This window comes from Equus asinus, chromosome 2 (genome assembly GCF_041296235.1).
Source record: "Equus asinus isolate D_3611 breed Donkey chromosome 2, EquAss-T2T_v2, whole genome shotgun sequence".
NCBI classification, from domain to species: domain Eukaryota; kingdom Metazoa; phylum Chordata; class Mammalia; order Perissodactyla; family Equidae; genus Equus; species Equus asinus.
Window position 1 is genome coordinate 144,093,751 of NC_091791.1, and position 14,706 is coordinate 144,108,456.

The following is a 14,706-nucleotide window of genomic DNA, read 5'->3' on the forward strand; positions in this document are numbered from 1 at the left end:
TAGAGTTCTTGAGTTCTTTTTCTGTTAGTTTATTGTTAGTGTATAGAAATGCTACTGATTTATGCACGTTAATTTTATACCCTGCTACTTTGCTGTAGTTGTTGATTATTTCTAATAGTTTTTCTGTGGATTCTTTGGGGTTTTCTATGTATAAGATCATGTCGTCTGCAAACAACGCGAGTTTTACTTCTTCGTTACCTATTTGGATTCCTTTTATTTTTTTTTCCTGCCGAATTGCTCTGGCCAGCACCTCCAGTACTATGTTGAATAGGAGTGGTGAAAGTGGGCACCCTTGTCTTGTTCCTGTCCTCAGAGGGATGGCTTTCAGCTTTTGTCCATTGAGTATGATGTTGGCTGTGGGTCTATCATATATGGCCTTTATTATGTTGAGGTACTTTCCTTCTATACCCATTTTACTGAGGGTTTTTATCATAAATGGGTGTTGGATCTTGTCGAATGCTTTCTCTGCGTCTATTGAGATGATCATGTGGTTTTTGTTTTTCATTTTGTTGATGTAGTGTATCACGTTGATTGACTTGCGGATGTTGAACCATCCCTGTGTCCCTGGTATAAATCCCACTTGATCCTGGTGTATAATCTTTTTGATGTATTGCTGTAATCGGTTTGCCAAAATTTTGTTGAGGATTTTTGCATCTATGTTCATCAGTGATATCGGCCTGTAGTTCTCCTTCTTTGTGTTGTCCTTGTCAGGTTTGGGGATCAGAGTGATGTTGGCTTCATAGAATGTGTTAGGGAGTTCTCCATCTTTCTCAATTTTCTGGAACAGTTTGAGGAGAATAGGTATTAAGTCTTCTTTGAATGTTTGGTAGAATTCTCCAGAGAAGCCGTCTGGTCCTGGACTCTTGTTTTTGGGGAGGTTTTTGATTACCGTTTCTATTTCCTTACTTGTGATTGGTCTATTCAGATTCTCCATTTCTTCCTGATTCAGTTTGGGGAGATTGTAGGAGTCTAGGAATTTGTCCATTTCTTCCAAGTTGTTCAATTTGTTGGCATATAGTTTTTCATAGTATTCTCTTATGATCTCTTGTATTTCATTGGTATCTGTTGTGATTTCTCCTCTGTCATTCCTGATTTTATTTATTTATTTATTTATTTATTTATTTATTTATTTATTTATTTTTTTCCTTTTTCTCCCCAAAGCCCCCCGGTACATAGTTGTGTATTCTTTGTTGTGGGTTCCTCTAGTTGTGTACCTAGTTGTGTATTCTTCGTTGTGGGTTCCTCTAGTTGTGTCATGTGGGACGCTGCCTCAGCGTGGTCTGACGAGCAGTGCCATGTCCGCGCCCAGGATTCGAACCGACGAAACACTGGTCCGCCTGCAGCGGAGCGCACGAACTTAACCACTCGGCCACAGGGCCAGCCCCCCGATTTTATTAATTTGCGCTTTCTCTCTTCTTTTCTTGGTGAGTCTGGCTAGGGGTTTGTCAATTTTGTTAATTCTTTCGAAGAACCAACTCTTTGTTTCATTGATCCTTTCTATTGTCTTTTTTGTTTCAATATCGTTTATTTCTGCTCTTATTTTTATTATTTCCCTCCTTCTACTGACTCTGGGCTTTGTTTGTTCTTCTTTTTCTAGTTCCGTTAGGTGTCGTTTGAGGTTGCTTACGTGAGCTTTTTCTTGTTTAGTGAGGTGAGCCTGTATTGCGATGAATTTCCCTCTTAGGACTGCTTTTGCTGCATCCCAAATGATTTGGTATGTCGTGTTCTCATTTTCATTTGTCTCCAGATAATATTTGATTTCTTCTTTAATTTCTTCAATGATCCATTGTTTGTTGAGAAGCGTGTTGTTTAGTCTCCACATTTTTGCACCTTTCTCTGCTTTTTTCTTGTAGTTGATTTCTAGTTTAATAGCGTTATGATCAGAAAAGATGCTTGATATTATTTCAACTCTCTTGTATTTATTGATGTTTGCTTTGGTTCCCAAAATATGGTCAATCCTTGAGAATGTTCCATGTGCACCTGAGAAGAATGTGTAACCTGCTGTTTTTGGATGAATTGTTCTATATATATCTATTAAGTCCATCTGGTCTAATTTTTCATTTAATTCTATTATTTCCCTGTTGATTTTCTGTCTGGATGTTCTGTCCATTGGTGTTAGTGGTGTGTTGAGGTCCCCTACTATTATTGTATTGTTGTTGATGTCTTCTTTTAGTTCTATTAAGAGTTGCTTTACAAATTTTGGTGCTCCTGTGTTGGGTGCGTATATATTTATAAGTGTTATGTCTTCTTGGTGGAGAGTCCCTTTTATCATTATATACTGTCCCTCTTTATCTTTCTTTATCTGTTTTGCTTTGAAATCTACCTTGTCTGATATTAGTATAGCGACACCTGCTTTCTTTTGTTCATTATTAGCTTGGAGTATTGTTCTCCATCCCTTCACTCTGAGTCTGTGTTTGTCTTTGGGGCTGAGGTGTGTTTCCTGGAGGCAGCATATTGTTGGATCTTGTTCTTTGATCCATCCTGCCACTCTGTGTCTTTTGATTGGGGAGTTCAATCCATTTACATTTAGAGTGATTATTGAGATGTGGGGGCCTACCACTCCCATTTTGTGTCTTGTTTTCCGGTTTTCTTCAGTTTCCTTTGTTTCTCGTCCCATGGTTTAATCTGTTCTGATGTAGAGCTGCTACTCTCTGTTGTTGTCCTTCTACTTATCTCCTCTGCTCTTGGTTTTGTAGCCCCTTTCCTTTTTTGGATTTTTCAGGAATGAGGGTTTTCCTGAGGATTTCCTGAAGAGGAGGTTTTGTGGCAATGAACTCCCTTAATTTTTGTTTATCTGGGAAAGTTTTTATTTCTCCATTGTATTTGAAGGATATTTTCGCTGGGTAGAGAATTCTCGGCTGTAGATTTTTGTCCTTCAGATTTTTGAATATATCATTCCACTCTCTTCTAGCCTGTAAAGTTTCTGCTGAGAAATCTGCTGATAGCCTGATGGGGGTTCCTTTGTAGGTTAGTTTCTTTTGCCTGGCTGTCCTTAATATTTTCTCCTTGTCGTTGACTTTTGCTAGCTTCACTACTATATGCCGTGGAGTTGGTCTTCTTGCATTGATAAAGTTTGGAGATCTATTGGCTTCTGTCACCTGAAGATCCATCTCCCTCACCAGATTTGGGAAGTTCTCAGCCATTATTTCTTTGAATAGGTTTTCTGCCCCTTTCTCCTTCTCTTCTCCCTCTGGTATACCTATAATCCTTACGTTGCATCTCCTAATTGTGTCTGATAATTCTCGGAGAGTTTCTTCATTTCTTTTAAGTCTTGCTTCTCTCTCCTCCTCTGCCTGCAACAATTCTATATTGCCATCTTCCAAATTGCTAATTCTTTCCTCCATATTATCGGCCCTACTGTTCAGAGCATCTAGATTTTTCTTAATCTCCTCTATTGTGTTCTTCATTTCCAATATTTCTGTTTGGTTCTTCTTTATCGTATCAAACTCTTTTGTGACATAGCTCCTGAACTCGTTGAGTTGTCGGTCAGAATTCTCTCTTAACTTATTGAGAATCTTAATGATGGCTGTTTTGAAGTCATCGTCATTTAGGTTATATATCTCATTTTCTTTGGGATTGTTTTCTGTGTATTTGTTGCTTTCTTTCTGTTCTGGAGATTTAATGTATTTTTTCATATTGCTTGATGTTGTTGATTTGTGCCTCCGCATGGAGATAGAGTTTAGTTGCTCCTTTCACTTGTTTCAGCTGCTGCGGTGGGGGGAGCAGCTGTTTATACTTCACCAACCAGGAACCCTGTCCGTAGTTGCTAACTGGGCCTGGGCCCCTCTTCGTAGCCACAGTGGCCCTTTGTATTCCCTCCTCTGCCGTGGGGGCCGTCACAGGGGGGCTTCAGGCTGCAGGTGCCTACTGTTGCAGCCCACCTAGATGTGCTCTCTCCTTGGGGTCTGCAACGGTGTTATGGGCTTTTCCAGCGGCCAGGGGTGGGATCACTTATATTTGTCGCTCCGTTGCTGTCGGCACCCACCAAATCTCACTTGTCCTCTATGGGTCGCAGGAGAGCTATTGGCATCTTCTACAGTCTGTGGTTAGTACACCTAGCTATGCTGCTTTTGCCCTGGGGTCTTCCAGCCTTGTGGCTGGCGGCTGGGTGCCTTCTACTGGTGCTGTGCAGAGGCTTTCCCTAAGGCTGCTGTGAGCCTGTAGGGTTTCCCCCTAGGCTACTAAGCTGGGTCTCTGGAACTCTCTCCAGCCCCAGTCCTCTCTGAGATCTCCGGCAATCCCTAGCCTCACGGGGTGGGCAACGGCAGCTGGGGGTCGCCCCGCCCTCTGGGATTCTCTCCGGGCCTCTCCCGGAGCCGTGAATGCTCAGCATGGCCCCTCTGCTAACGGCAGACAGAGAGTTTTGTCTGCTGCCCGGGCAGAGCTCCGGCGCTTCCCCTCCGGGTCGCAGAACCAGCCTTTGAAAGTTCCCCCCGCCCCGGTCCTCTCCGAGATCTCCGGCAATCCCTAGACCCACGGGGCGGGCAACGGCAGCTGGGGGTCGCCCCGCCCTCAGGGCTTCTCTCCGGGCCTCTGCCGGAGCCGTGAATGCTGGGCATGGCCCCTCTGCTAATGGCAGACAGAGAGTTTTGTCTGCTGCCCCGGCGGAGGTCCGGCGCTTCCCCTCCGGGTCGCAGAACCGGCCTTTGAAAATTCCCCCGGCCCCGGTCCTCTCCGAGATCTCCGGCAATCCCTAGTCCCACGGGGCGGGCAACGGCAGCTGGGAGATCTCCATGCCCTCCGTGTCTCTCTCTGGGACCCTCCGGGCGCCCCGAGCACCAGGCTGGGTCTCCCCGCCAATGGCGGGGAGAGACTCTCCCCGCGGGCTCAGGTGTGCAACTCCAAAGTTTCCCTCTGCGTTTAGGAGTAATTGCAGGGGGTTCAGGTAGGGTTCTGGTCACCTGTTTCCACCGTCGCTCCTCTGTTGTGTTCTCGCTCCTGCCCTAGATGTGTGTGGATCCTCTGGGGGCGTCCGTTGGAAGAAAGCCGCTTGCGGGTACTAGGCTGCCCATCGGGGTCAGAGAGTTTTCACCTATTTCCACATCCTCCCGGAGGAAAGTCCATCCGCCTTCCGATGTATAGTCGCGTGGGTGTCTCAGACGTCCTGAGATGCTGTCTGGATATCCTTTGTCAAGCGATAAGTGTCCAAATAATTGTAGACTCGAAGGGCGAGAGACAAAGAGGACTACTCACGGCGCCATCTTGGCTCTTCTCCTCTATTTTAAATTTTTTGAGGAGCTGCCAAACTGTTTTCCATAGCAGCTGCACCATTTTACATTCTCACCAGCAGAGTACAAGGGTTCCCTTTTTTCCACATCCTCATCAACATTGCTATTTCCTTTTAGTTAGTTTGATTTTTGTTTTATAATAGCCATCCTCTCATTCTGAAGTGGTATCTCATTGTGCTTTTGAAGTCTTTCTGAGGGTGATGCTTGAGTTGAGTCCTAAAGGATGCACAGGACTTGAACAGGAAAAGAAGGTGGGAGGAGATTGCAGACAGAGAGTGATAAGTGTGTGTGAAAGGCATGAATATTTTGCCTTCAGGGAACTGGTAAAAGTAGTTGAGTAGACCTGGAACATAGTGGGTAAGTTAGTGGTGATAGGCACATCTGGAAAGGACAGAGCAGACTCAACATGGAATCCGACATTCTGAGGGGTTTAGATTTTTTTTTAAAAACTAGCAAGAGCTAATCCTAGATCCTAATTTAAAGCAGTGGTGATATTAAGGGATTTTGAGGATGTTTTATGAGAGGAGATGACATGATACTGTTTCATTATATTTGTGATATAGAACATCACTTGGTATTAATGTGAAGAGCATATTGAAGGGAGGTGGAGATGGGACTATGGGCAGGAGGCTTCTATAGTTATTTAGTCAAGGAAGTTTTTGAACATGAATCAGATCAGTGGAAATTGGAATGATGAGGAGATGAAACCTGGAAAGATGTTAGAAAAACAGAATGGACAGAACTAAGCCGCCAGTTGGATTCAAGGTAAAGGAGCAGGAACAGTCGAGGATACGTTCCAGATTTGGGGTTGGGTGATGGGTGGGAATGGTGGGATGATGGTATTATGTATTTGTATAATGATTAGGAATAGAGAGGGAAAGAAGGTGATTTAAGTTCTGGATATCTTGGAGTATCCTAGTATTCATTAGGGGCTTGGGTACACATCTTACTCTTTCCCTGTCCGTGGGTGGTAGGATGGCAGGGTGCAGGGGAGCTGGAGAATAAGTGTTTCCTCATCCTGGGCTTCCCGTCACATGCCTATATTATGCATGCTATTTCCAGGCTCTGAGTCTGACTCCCAGAGCCCGCTGGTTTCCCCAGAGCTTTGAGAGGTCCACTAATGAGGTGCTTCTCCAAGTCCCATGCTAGGAACTTCCTTACCTGGGTTTCCTGGTATTGATTGCTGGTATTCATCACACCTTTAAGCATAGAAAAAGGTGACTTGAACATCCTGTCAGATATATTCCCTTAGTTTTGGTATATTTTGTTTTTCTGCTTGTTTAGTACTCAGAAGGCAACACAACAATGACGAAATGAAGAATAGCAATGTTGTGTAGAAAGAAAAAATATAAATCTGGGTAAAGTTCTAGCTCCAATATTTACCAACTCTGCGATATTGGGCAAATGGCTTATATCCTTTGAATCTCAATTTCCTCACCTGTGAAAGGGAGATTGAACACTGTTCATAGTTGTACCAGTGTTTGGAATATGGTTGTAAATGCTTGCCAACTTATGCATTCTTTTCCCTCTCTCAATGTGCTGTTAGAAGTACCTCGGGCGGGGATAAGGGGGGACCAATGCTTCATAGAGGTAGAGACGATGAATAGAAGTAAAGGTCTCCTGGATGTCCTCATGACAATGACTCGGTGTTATTGTAGAATTTTTTTGTTATTCTTTGCAGCTGTTCTAGAATGTGATAAAATGAGGAGATGATAGTGAATTGTAACAGCTTCAACTGTTCATGTAGCTTCAACTACGTTTAGGGATTTAGCAGAATGAGGACTTCATATGAAAGGCATTGGTGTTCCATTCTGACATTTTGTCATAGTGGATTTTCTCTGGAGGAGGGAATGTCCTTGAGGAGCACTCATTCATTGTTTAATTTGGCCTGTATATATTGGAATGGGGTTAAATTCATAGGGGTATGCATTTCCAAGTGTGATGATGGGGAAAGATATTATGTTGTTTTCTGAGATGGAACCTTCTGAGTTTCCCAGGAAAAAGGGAGAGAGTCAGAACTTGGGTTGTAAGTGATTCTAACCAAATACAAAACCCTCTTTGTAGCACTAGAAATTTAGTCTGACAACAGACCTTTTAAAGAAATATTTCAGATTATGATAGAAATAAGATGAAGCAGAGAACAATTATCATATGAAATAATTTGTCCTCATTGCTACATATATGTTTGCATAGTTCAGAAAAAACATAATGAATATTAATTCATTTGGAAAATAGATTATTACCCATGAGACAAGTTTTATTAACCTCAAGTTTTCTACTCATTCAAATTAAACTTTTAGTCCCTTATTGACAACCTCTTCTCCATTTGAGGGTATCTTACATATTTTCTGTTTTGTAGTTTAATTTTTATAATCTTGTTTTACAAAATAATAAAGAATAGACTTTTTTCACACATGAGGTAATGGAAGAAATAGCCATTGGTGCCATATTTTTAAATTCGAATATAGGAAGAAAACAGTGGCATTTTAAATAATAGCTTAGTTGCAATTTTATTTTTAATGTAGAAAAGTTAATATAACTATTTCTGAGGCAGGTAGCCAAATATGGTATTATAATGGTTACAAAAAGGGTAATCTTTTTTTGTATTATTTTGTAAACTCATTTCTGAAATCTGAAATTTGCACGTTAATAAGCTACTATCATTTGAGGTACATTTTGTGCATAATAAACATCAGCACTGACTTATTTGTATTCAAAACCTGGATGTTGTAAAACAGGTCTAGCAATCAGCTAGGTTTCATGATGGATACAAAACGAAAAATAAACAAAAAAATATGTACAACACAATTCCTCTATCTAGGAGTTTATTATTCTGTGCATTTTGATATGCCTTATATCAGTTTTCCTGAAACTTATGTACAGCAAAAACATAACAGGATTTTCTAGTCAGAATTATGAATGTTTCTATAATGTCATGTTTATATTCTTGAACTAAAAAGTCAGCAGATGTTTAAAAGCTTGCCCTCATCATTTTCAGATTTCGGCTAAAGAACTTCTATTTGGTCATTCGGCTTCAGTAACATGTTTGGCAAGAGCAAGGGACTTCTCTAAACAACCCTATGTCGTTAGTGCTGCTGAAAATGGGTAGGTAAGATGTGTGGAACTTGTACCTGTCTCCATTCCCTCTCCCTTTTTAAAACCTATGTTGGGGTACAGAATTCTAGGATGGAGGAAGCCTTAGTGATTAACATGTTCCTTCTACATATAGGAAAATCTAGATCTTGAATGGTTGAGTAATTTGTGTGATGGTGCCAAGGAATGTAATTGGTGCTATGACTCGCAATCTAAAACTCTTTTTTTACTGAACTGGGACCAAAATCAACACCCGAACATGTATAGGACTTGTGGCAGCCTCACTGTGCGAAGGATACTGGCAAATGCCACCTATTATAGAATTTGAAATGGAAAAGTCTGGGTGCTTGTCTTTTTTCATATAGAAACTCACTTTGAGCTGTTAAGCAAACCCACCTAATCCTTCATAGTTTTGTAAAACAATTCAGTAGTTACAATCTTCATGTTGTACCCTTGTCTGATATCATTATAACACAAACAGAGGAGGGGATTTGCTTGAAAGTGGAATGATGGGAGAGAAAAGGGACGCCACATAGACAGTGATATGAGTTTCATGGAAGTGAGGTTTGTTCCAATGAAATAGGACTTAGCTGTAGGAAAAAGCCCCACTGATGTAAGAGCTGCTATGAACTAGACTCCGCTGCTGAGTTATTTGCCAAAGTATACTCAGGAATGCGGAATCGATTCGGCATGTGTTTGTGAATGAGGGATTGGGTTGCTGGTTGAAACAAAAGAACCCCTTCCTGTTCTGTTTTTAACTCAAGGAGAAATTATATATATGGCTCTGTCGAAAGAATAATGAGGAATCAAGTGTTCAACTTGTAGAAACTGAATAGTTTAACAAAATGGCTAGTGGAAGAGATATCAAAGGGTACCTATTCTCATAGTTTATAGCAAAGCCATAATTGCTATACTTAGAGAGATTAAACTTTGGGCAAGGCTAATGTGAAATGTCCTAGTACCTTCTTTAACAATTGTCAGTAGCTTTCATACACTAGGGCTGCCACAAAGCCTGTTACACATGTTGAGATATTTATTCCCAATCTGGAAAATTTGGGGGATGGTGAATTTATTCTGAGACTACTTAGAGAGTTAGGAAAATTAATAGCTAAGTAAGAAATAGATCTGAAAATAACTGAGTTCCAGCTTGAGGTTTTTGCCCACAGTGGCCTAGCTCCAAAAAAGAAACCAGGGTTAATGGACATATTCTTGATGATGGATGAATTCAGCTTGTATGAGCCCTGTAAATATGATTGTTAAAGAGCCAGGGGACCTGGTTTGGTTTTCCTTTTCCAAAATAATTTGGATTTTCTAGAACTCTGTTCCTTTGGAGTGCAAAACTTAGCCTGCATCTATAAGATACTTCTTAGAGGGGCTGGCCCCATGGCCGAGTGGTTAAGTTCACGCGCTCTGCTGCAGCGGCCCAGTGTTTCGTTGGTTCGAATCCTGGGCACGGACATGGCACTGCTCATCAAACCACGCTGAGGCAGCGTCCCACATGCCACAACTAGAAGGACCTACAACGAAGAATATACAACTATGTACTGGGGGGCTTTGGGGATAAAAAGGAAAAAAATAAAATCTTTAAAGAAAAAAAGATACTTCTTAGACAGTACCTACACTTCAGCTACTTCATGCTTAGCAAATCCTAATTTACTCTGTTGGAAGTTACTAAATTTACTAGGCTCTGCCCATTATTCCCCCCAAACAACAATGATTTTTTAGCTTTGAGAAGTCCCAGGATATGCCTGTAAGCTTAGTATTCCTGCCTCCAAAATGATCAGAGGGGACCCAAAATTGCCTCATGACTCAGTTTTTCATTTTTTTCCCAAAGTGTTACTTTTTCTGTAGGCATAAACGCTAAGATTCAATAATCTCAGTGAATTCCTGGATAAATGAAAGGAAATAAACAGCTGGAGACTTGATGTTGAAATGGTGGAATGCCAAAGAAAAAGGGAAGATTGTGAAAGTAGTCAGTGAGAAAAAGCAAATTATTTATAAAGGAAAGTTAATTAAACTGAGACTTCTCAACAGTAACATGCAAACTAGACAGCAGTGAAATCTTCAAAAAGTTGAGATAAAATATCTGTCATCTTAGAATTATATCTCTAGCAAAAACATCTTCCAAAAGTGAGGGCAATATAGTAACATTTAAGACAAATACTAAGAGTGCTCGCTGCCAAGAGACCCTCTATGAATAATGAACTCCTAAATTATATTCTTCAATGAACATTGGTTTCAGAAGGAAGATCTGAGCTGGAAGAAGGAATATTGAATAAAACCCAGCAAATTTTTTAGAAAATTTAAATAAACACAGACTATAAGACAATAAGCCAGCCCTGGTGGTCTAGTGGTTGAGATTCAGTGCTCTCACCATTGGGGCCTGGGATTTGTTTCCCGGTCGGGGCACCGCCTCACCCATTTGTTGATTGTCATACTTCGGAGGCTGTGTGTTGCTGTGATGCTGAAAGCTATGCCACCGGAATTTCAAATACCAGCAGGTCACCTATGGTGGACAGGTCTCAGCAGAGCTTCCAGACTAAGACAGACTAGGAAGAAGGACCTTGCCGCTCACTTCTAAAAAGATTGGCCATGAAAACCCTTTGAATAGCAGCAGACCATTGTCTAACATAACTCTGGAAAGTGAGAGGATGGCGCAAAAAGACAGGGCAAGGTTCCGCTCTGCTGTACACAGGCTCTCTAGGAGTGGAAATGGACTCCACAGCACTAACAAATAGGACAATAATGTTCATATATATATATGTATATATCCCATCCTCCCACACATACACACTACCCGAATCAGCAATTGGATATAATAGTGTAGTGATGAGATGCTGTGTGTTCTGGTGTTCTAGAGGTGGATAAAGATGTTGATTAACTTTAGACTTTAACTAGATATACATGTTGGCATTTCCAGAGTAGGTAGAACAGACAAAAGAAGTAGAATATATAACTTCCAATTTAAAAAGAAAAAAATATTGTTCAATCCAAAGGAGACAAAAATAAATGGAACAATAGAAAGCACAAAATAAGTTTGTTGAAATAAATCTGAATAAAACAATAGTCTCAATTCCATAAAGGAACTAAACCCACTTAAATTACAAAGATTGCCAAACAATTTAAAAAGCAGGAACAGCATAAGGACATAGAAAAATTAAAAGTAAATGGATGGAGGGGCTGGCCCCGTGGCCGAGTGGTTAAGTTTGTGTGCTCCGCTGTGGTGGCCCAGGGTTCAGATCCTGGACGCGGACATGGCACTGCTCATCAGGTCATGTTGAGGCGGCGTCCCACATGCCACAACTAGAAGGACCCACAACTAAGCTATACAACTAGGTACTGGGGGGTTTGGGGAGATAAAGCAGAAAAAAAAATTGGCAATGGTTGTTAGCTCAGGTGCCAATCTTTAAAAAAAAAAGTAAATGGATGGAAAAAGATTTATCAGATGAATACTAACCAAAATAAGGTTATGGCTGTATTTATATTTTATATTAATAAATATAGTACTTCATAAAACCTTAGGACCAAAAATGCCTTGGCCTTGAGAAAGAGGATTCTTACTTATTAATAAGACTTTTTTAAAAAAAATTTCTTTTTAAGGAAGATTAGCCCTCAGCTAACATCTGCTGTCAATCCTCCTCTTTTTCCTGAGGAAGATTGACCCTGAGCTAACATCTGTGCGCATCCTCCTCTATTTTATTTGTGGGACGCCTGCCACAGCATGTCTTGACAAGCAGTGCTAGGTCTGCTCCTGGAATCCAAACCAGGAAACCCTGGGCCACAGAAGTGGAGCACACAAACTTAACCACTATGCCACGAGGCGGACCCCGAATAAGACTTTTAATAACCAGCAAGAGATGAGACTAGGGAGATAGGCAGGCACCCAGTCTTGGAGTCTTCTAGGAAAGTGTTCCTTAAACCTGAGTTTGCATTAGGATCACTTGCTGAGCTTGTTTAAATACAGATTTCTGGGCCCCACTCCTGGAGGTACAGATTCAGTAGGTCTGGGCTGATGTTCAGGAACTTGCACTTCTAACACATTCCTGGATGATGCTGATGCTGCTGGTTCAGAGAAGGTATTTGGAGTAGTGAGGACCCCACATTTGGGGCATTTAGAAAAAGTACAAGATCAAGAATGACTTGGGAAACTCATTGATGACAATACCAATCATTGAGAATAGGGAACAAAGAAAGGAAGATGTTATTTATTGATTTATTTATTTTGAGGACAATTAGCCCTGAGCTCACATCCACTGCCAATCTTCCTCCTTTTTTGCTGAGGAAGATTGGCCCTGAGCTAAAATCTGTGCCCATCCTCCTCTGTTTTATATGTGGGACACCTGCCACACCATGGCTTGATAAGCAGTGGGTAGGTCCGCACCCAGGATCCAAACAAGGAAACCCCGAGTCACCAAAGTGGAGTGTGTGAACTTAACCGCTGCGCCACCAGGCCAGCCCCATGTTATGTTTTGTTTTGAACACAAGGAGTGTGAAGTCCTGCAAGTCATCCAGGTGAAGATATCTAATAGCTAGTTGCATATGGAAATCCAGAGCTCCACAAACAAGTCTGGGCTTCCAATAGCAGATAGATGGAATCTGAAGTTCTGGGAGTAAATAACTCAGGCAGAGAGAGTATGAAATGTGAGACTGTAACAAAGCCTAAGACAAAAATCTAAGGAAAACTAACATTTAAGAAGCAGGCAGAAGAAGAAGAGCCTGAAAATGATGGAGAAAACCCGAAAGTATAATGGAAGACAAGAGAAAACAGAGTTTGAAGGATATAATGGACTTCCGATTCAAGATGGCAAACCAAGCATTCACTTTTATCTCCTCTCCCTCTAGATGCTTTGTGCAAATTTGACCAAAGCAATAACTGTCATAAGCACACAAATATGTGAATAGGAATGGGACTAAGAGAAAATAGGATATTTCTGAAAGATGAAAGGTGTATGGAAGAGTGGTGACTGATATATTTATCTATTGAATGAATTTTTATTGAGGTCCTAAGGTAGAGATATAGCTTTGAATTCAAAAGAATTTTTAAAAAAAGGAACTTTAGGAGGAATTTAACAATTTTCTAATTTTATATGTTGTAGGTATTTTTCTCTGTTTTTCTTTTCATTGAAATAAAAAGCAATTCAAAAAATTTGGAAATCATTAAATTTAAGTTTTTTTTAATAAGAGAAGGTGATCTAATCTATGTAAAAACTTTGGCAACAGTATTTGAAAAAGAAAAGAGGAATATGCATCTTAATTAATTAATTAATTTTCATGTCTTCTTAAGTATATAACTTGTACAGTTCTAGCTACAATGCTGATGCTGCTTTTGATACACAATGAATTTGATTTCTTTTCTTAAATAGAATCGATAGGTAAAGAATCAATTTTGCTTTTGTGATATTTTTGTTTTTCAAAATTTAGGATAGAAAGTAAGATAATAAGCACACAGGGGAAGCATTAGAATCCGAGAGAGTTTAGAGAATTAGTTTCCCTGGGAGGAGAGCTTTCACTGATGCCCAGGCTCCAAACCCTGGAAAAGGTGATTTAATTAGCCTGACTTGGCATCTGGGTTGGGTCCCAGACATCAATATTTTTAAAAAGCTCCCTGATAATTCTAATATATAGCCAGAGTTTAGAATCACAAGTTTGCAGATAGACTTACCGAAAAACAGATTAACTGACCAGGAGTTTTTCAAAATCCCATATGCCAAGTTCCCAGAACAGAGCCATGGAATTAGAATCTCTGAGGGTAGTTTTTGAAATATTCATAAGTGATTGTTGATGTCTAGCTAGAGGTGATGCACTCAAATTCCTTGTAAAGAAATTCCTTCTCAGAGGTAAAACTTTATATTGATGACTGCTTACGATTCGGTTTCTTTACTTTTGATGTCTATTTCTTTACCTTTGAGATACATTATTTCAGTTTCTCCCTTTCTCCCAGTCTTATTTTTCGGACACATACACACACAAATTTTTTCCCCTGTTATTGAGTTGCGTGTCTCAAATCCTTTTTGGAATAAGGCTGGGTATAAACAGAGAGAGAAAAAAGCCAGGAATATTTTGTTTCTATATCTAGAACATGGTTTCTCACCCTCAGTGCTTATGACATTTTGGACCAACAGAGAATTCTTTGTTGTGGGAGACCATCCTATGCATTGTAGGTTGTTTAGCAGCATCACTGGCCTTTCCCCACTAGATGCCAGTAGTGTGTTCCTAGTTGTGATACTAAAATATCTCTAAACGTTGTCAAATGTCCTTTGGGGGGCAAAATCGCTCCAGGTTGAGAACCACTGATTTAAAGATTGAGTTCCACTGTTTGGCTAGAAAAATGAAAAAGCCTGCGATTACCAAACGAATAAGCATTTAACATTATTAGTTCTTATCT

General features: G+C 40.6%; 1 protein-coding gene across 2 annotated transcripts in view; it reads left to right on the forward strand.

The window, feature by feature from the left end:
• The window catches only part of WDR72 (WD repeat domain 72), a 229,522-nt gene that overhangs the window by 33,419 nt on the left and 181,397 nt on the right, over nt 1-14,706 (forward strand). For both annotated transcript variants that reach the window (XM_070501346.1, XM_044764862.2), the window contains exon 3: nt 8,227-8,333. In XM_070501346.1, the coding sequence (XP_070357447.1) occupies nt 8,227-8,333 (107 nt within the window). The remainder of the gene's footprint in view (nt 1-8,226; nt 8,334-14,706) is intronic.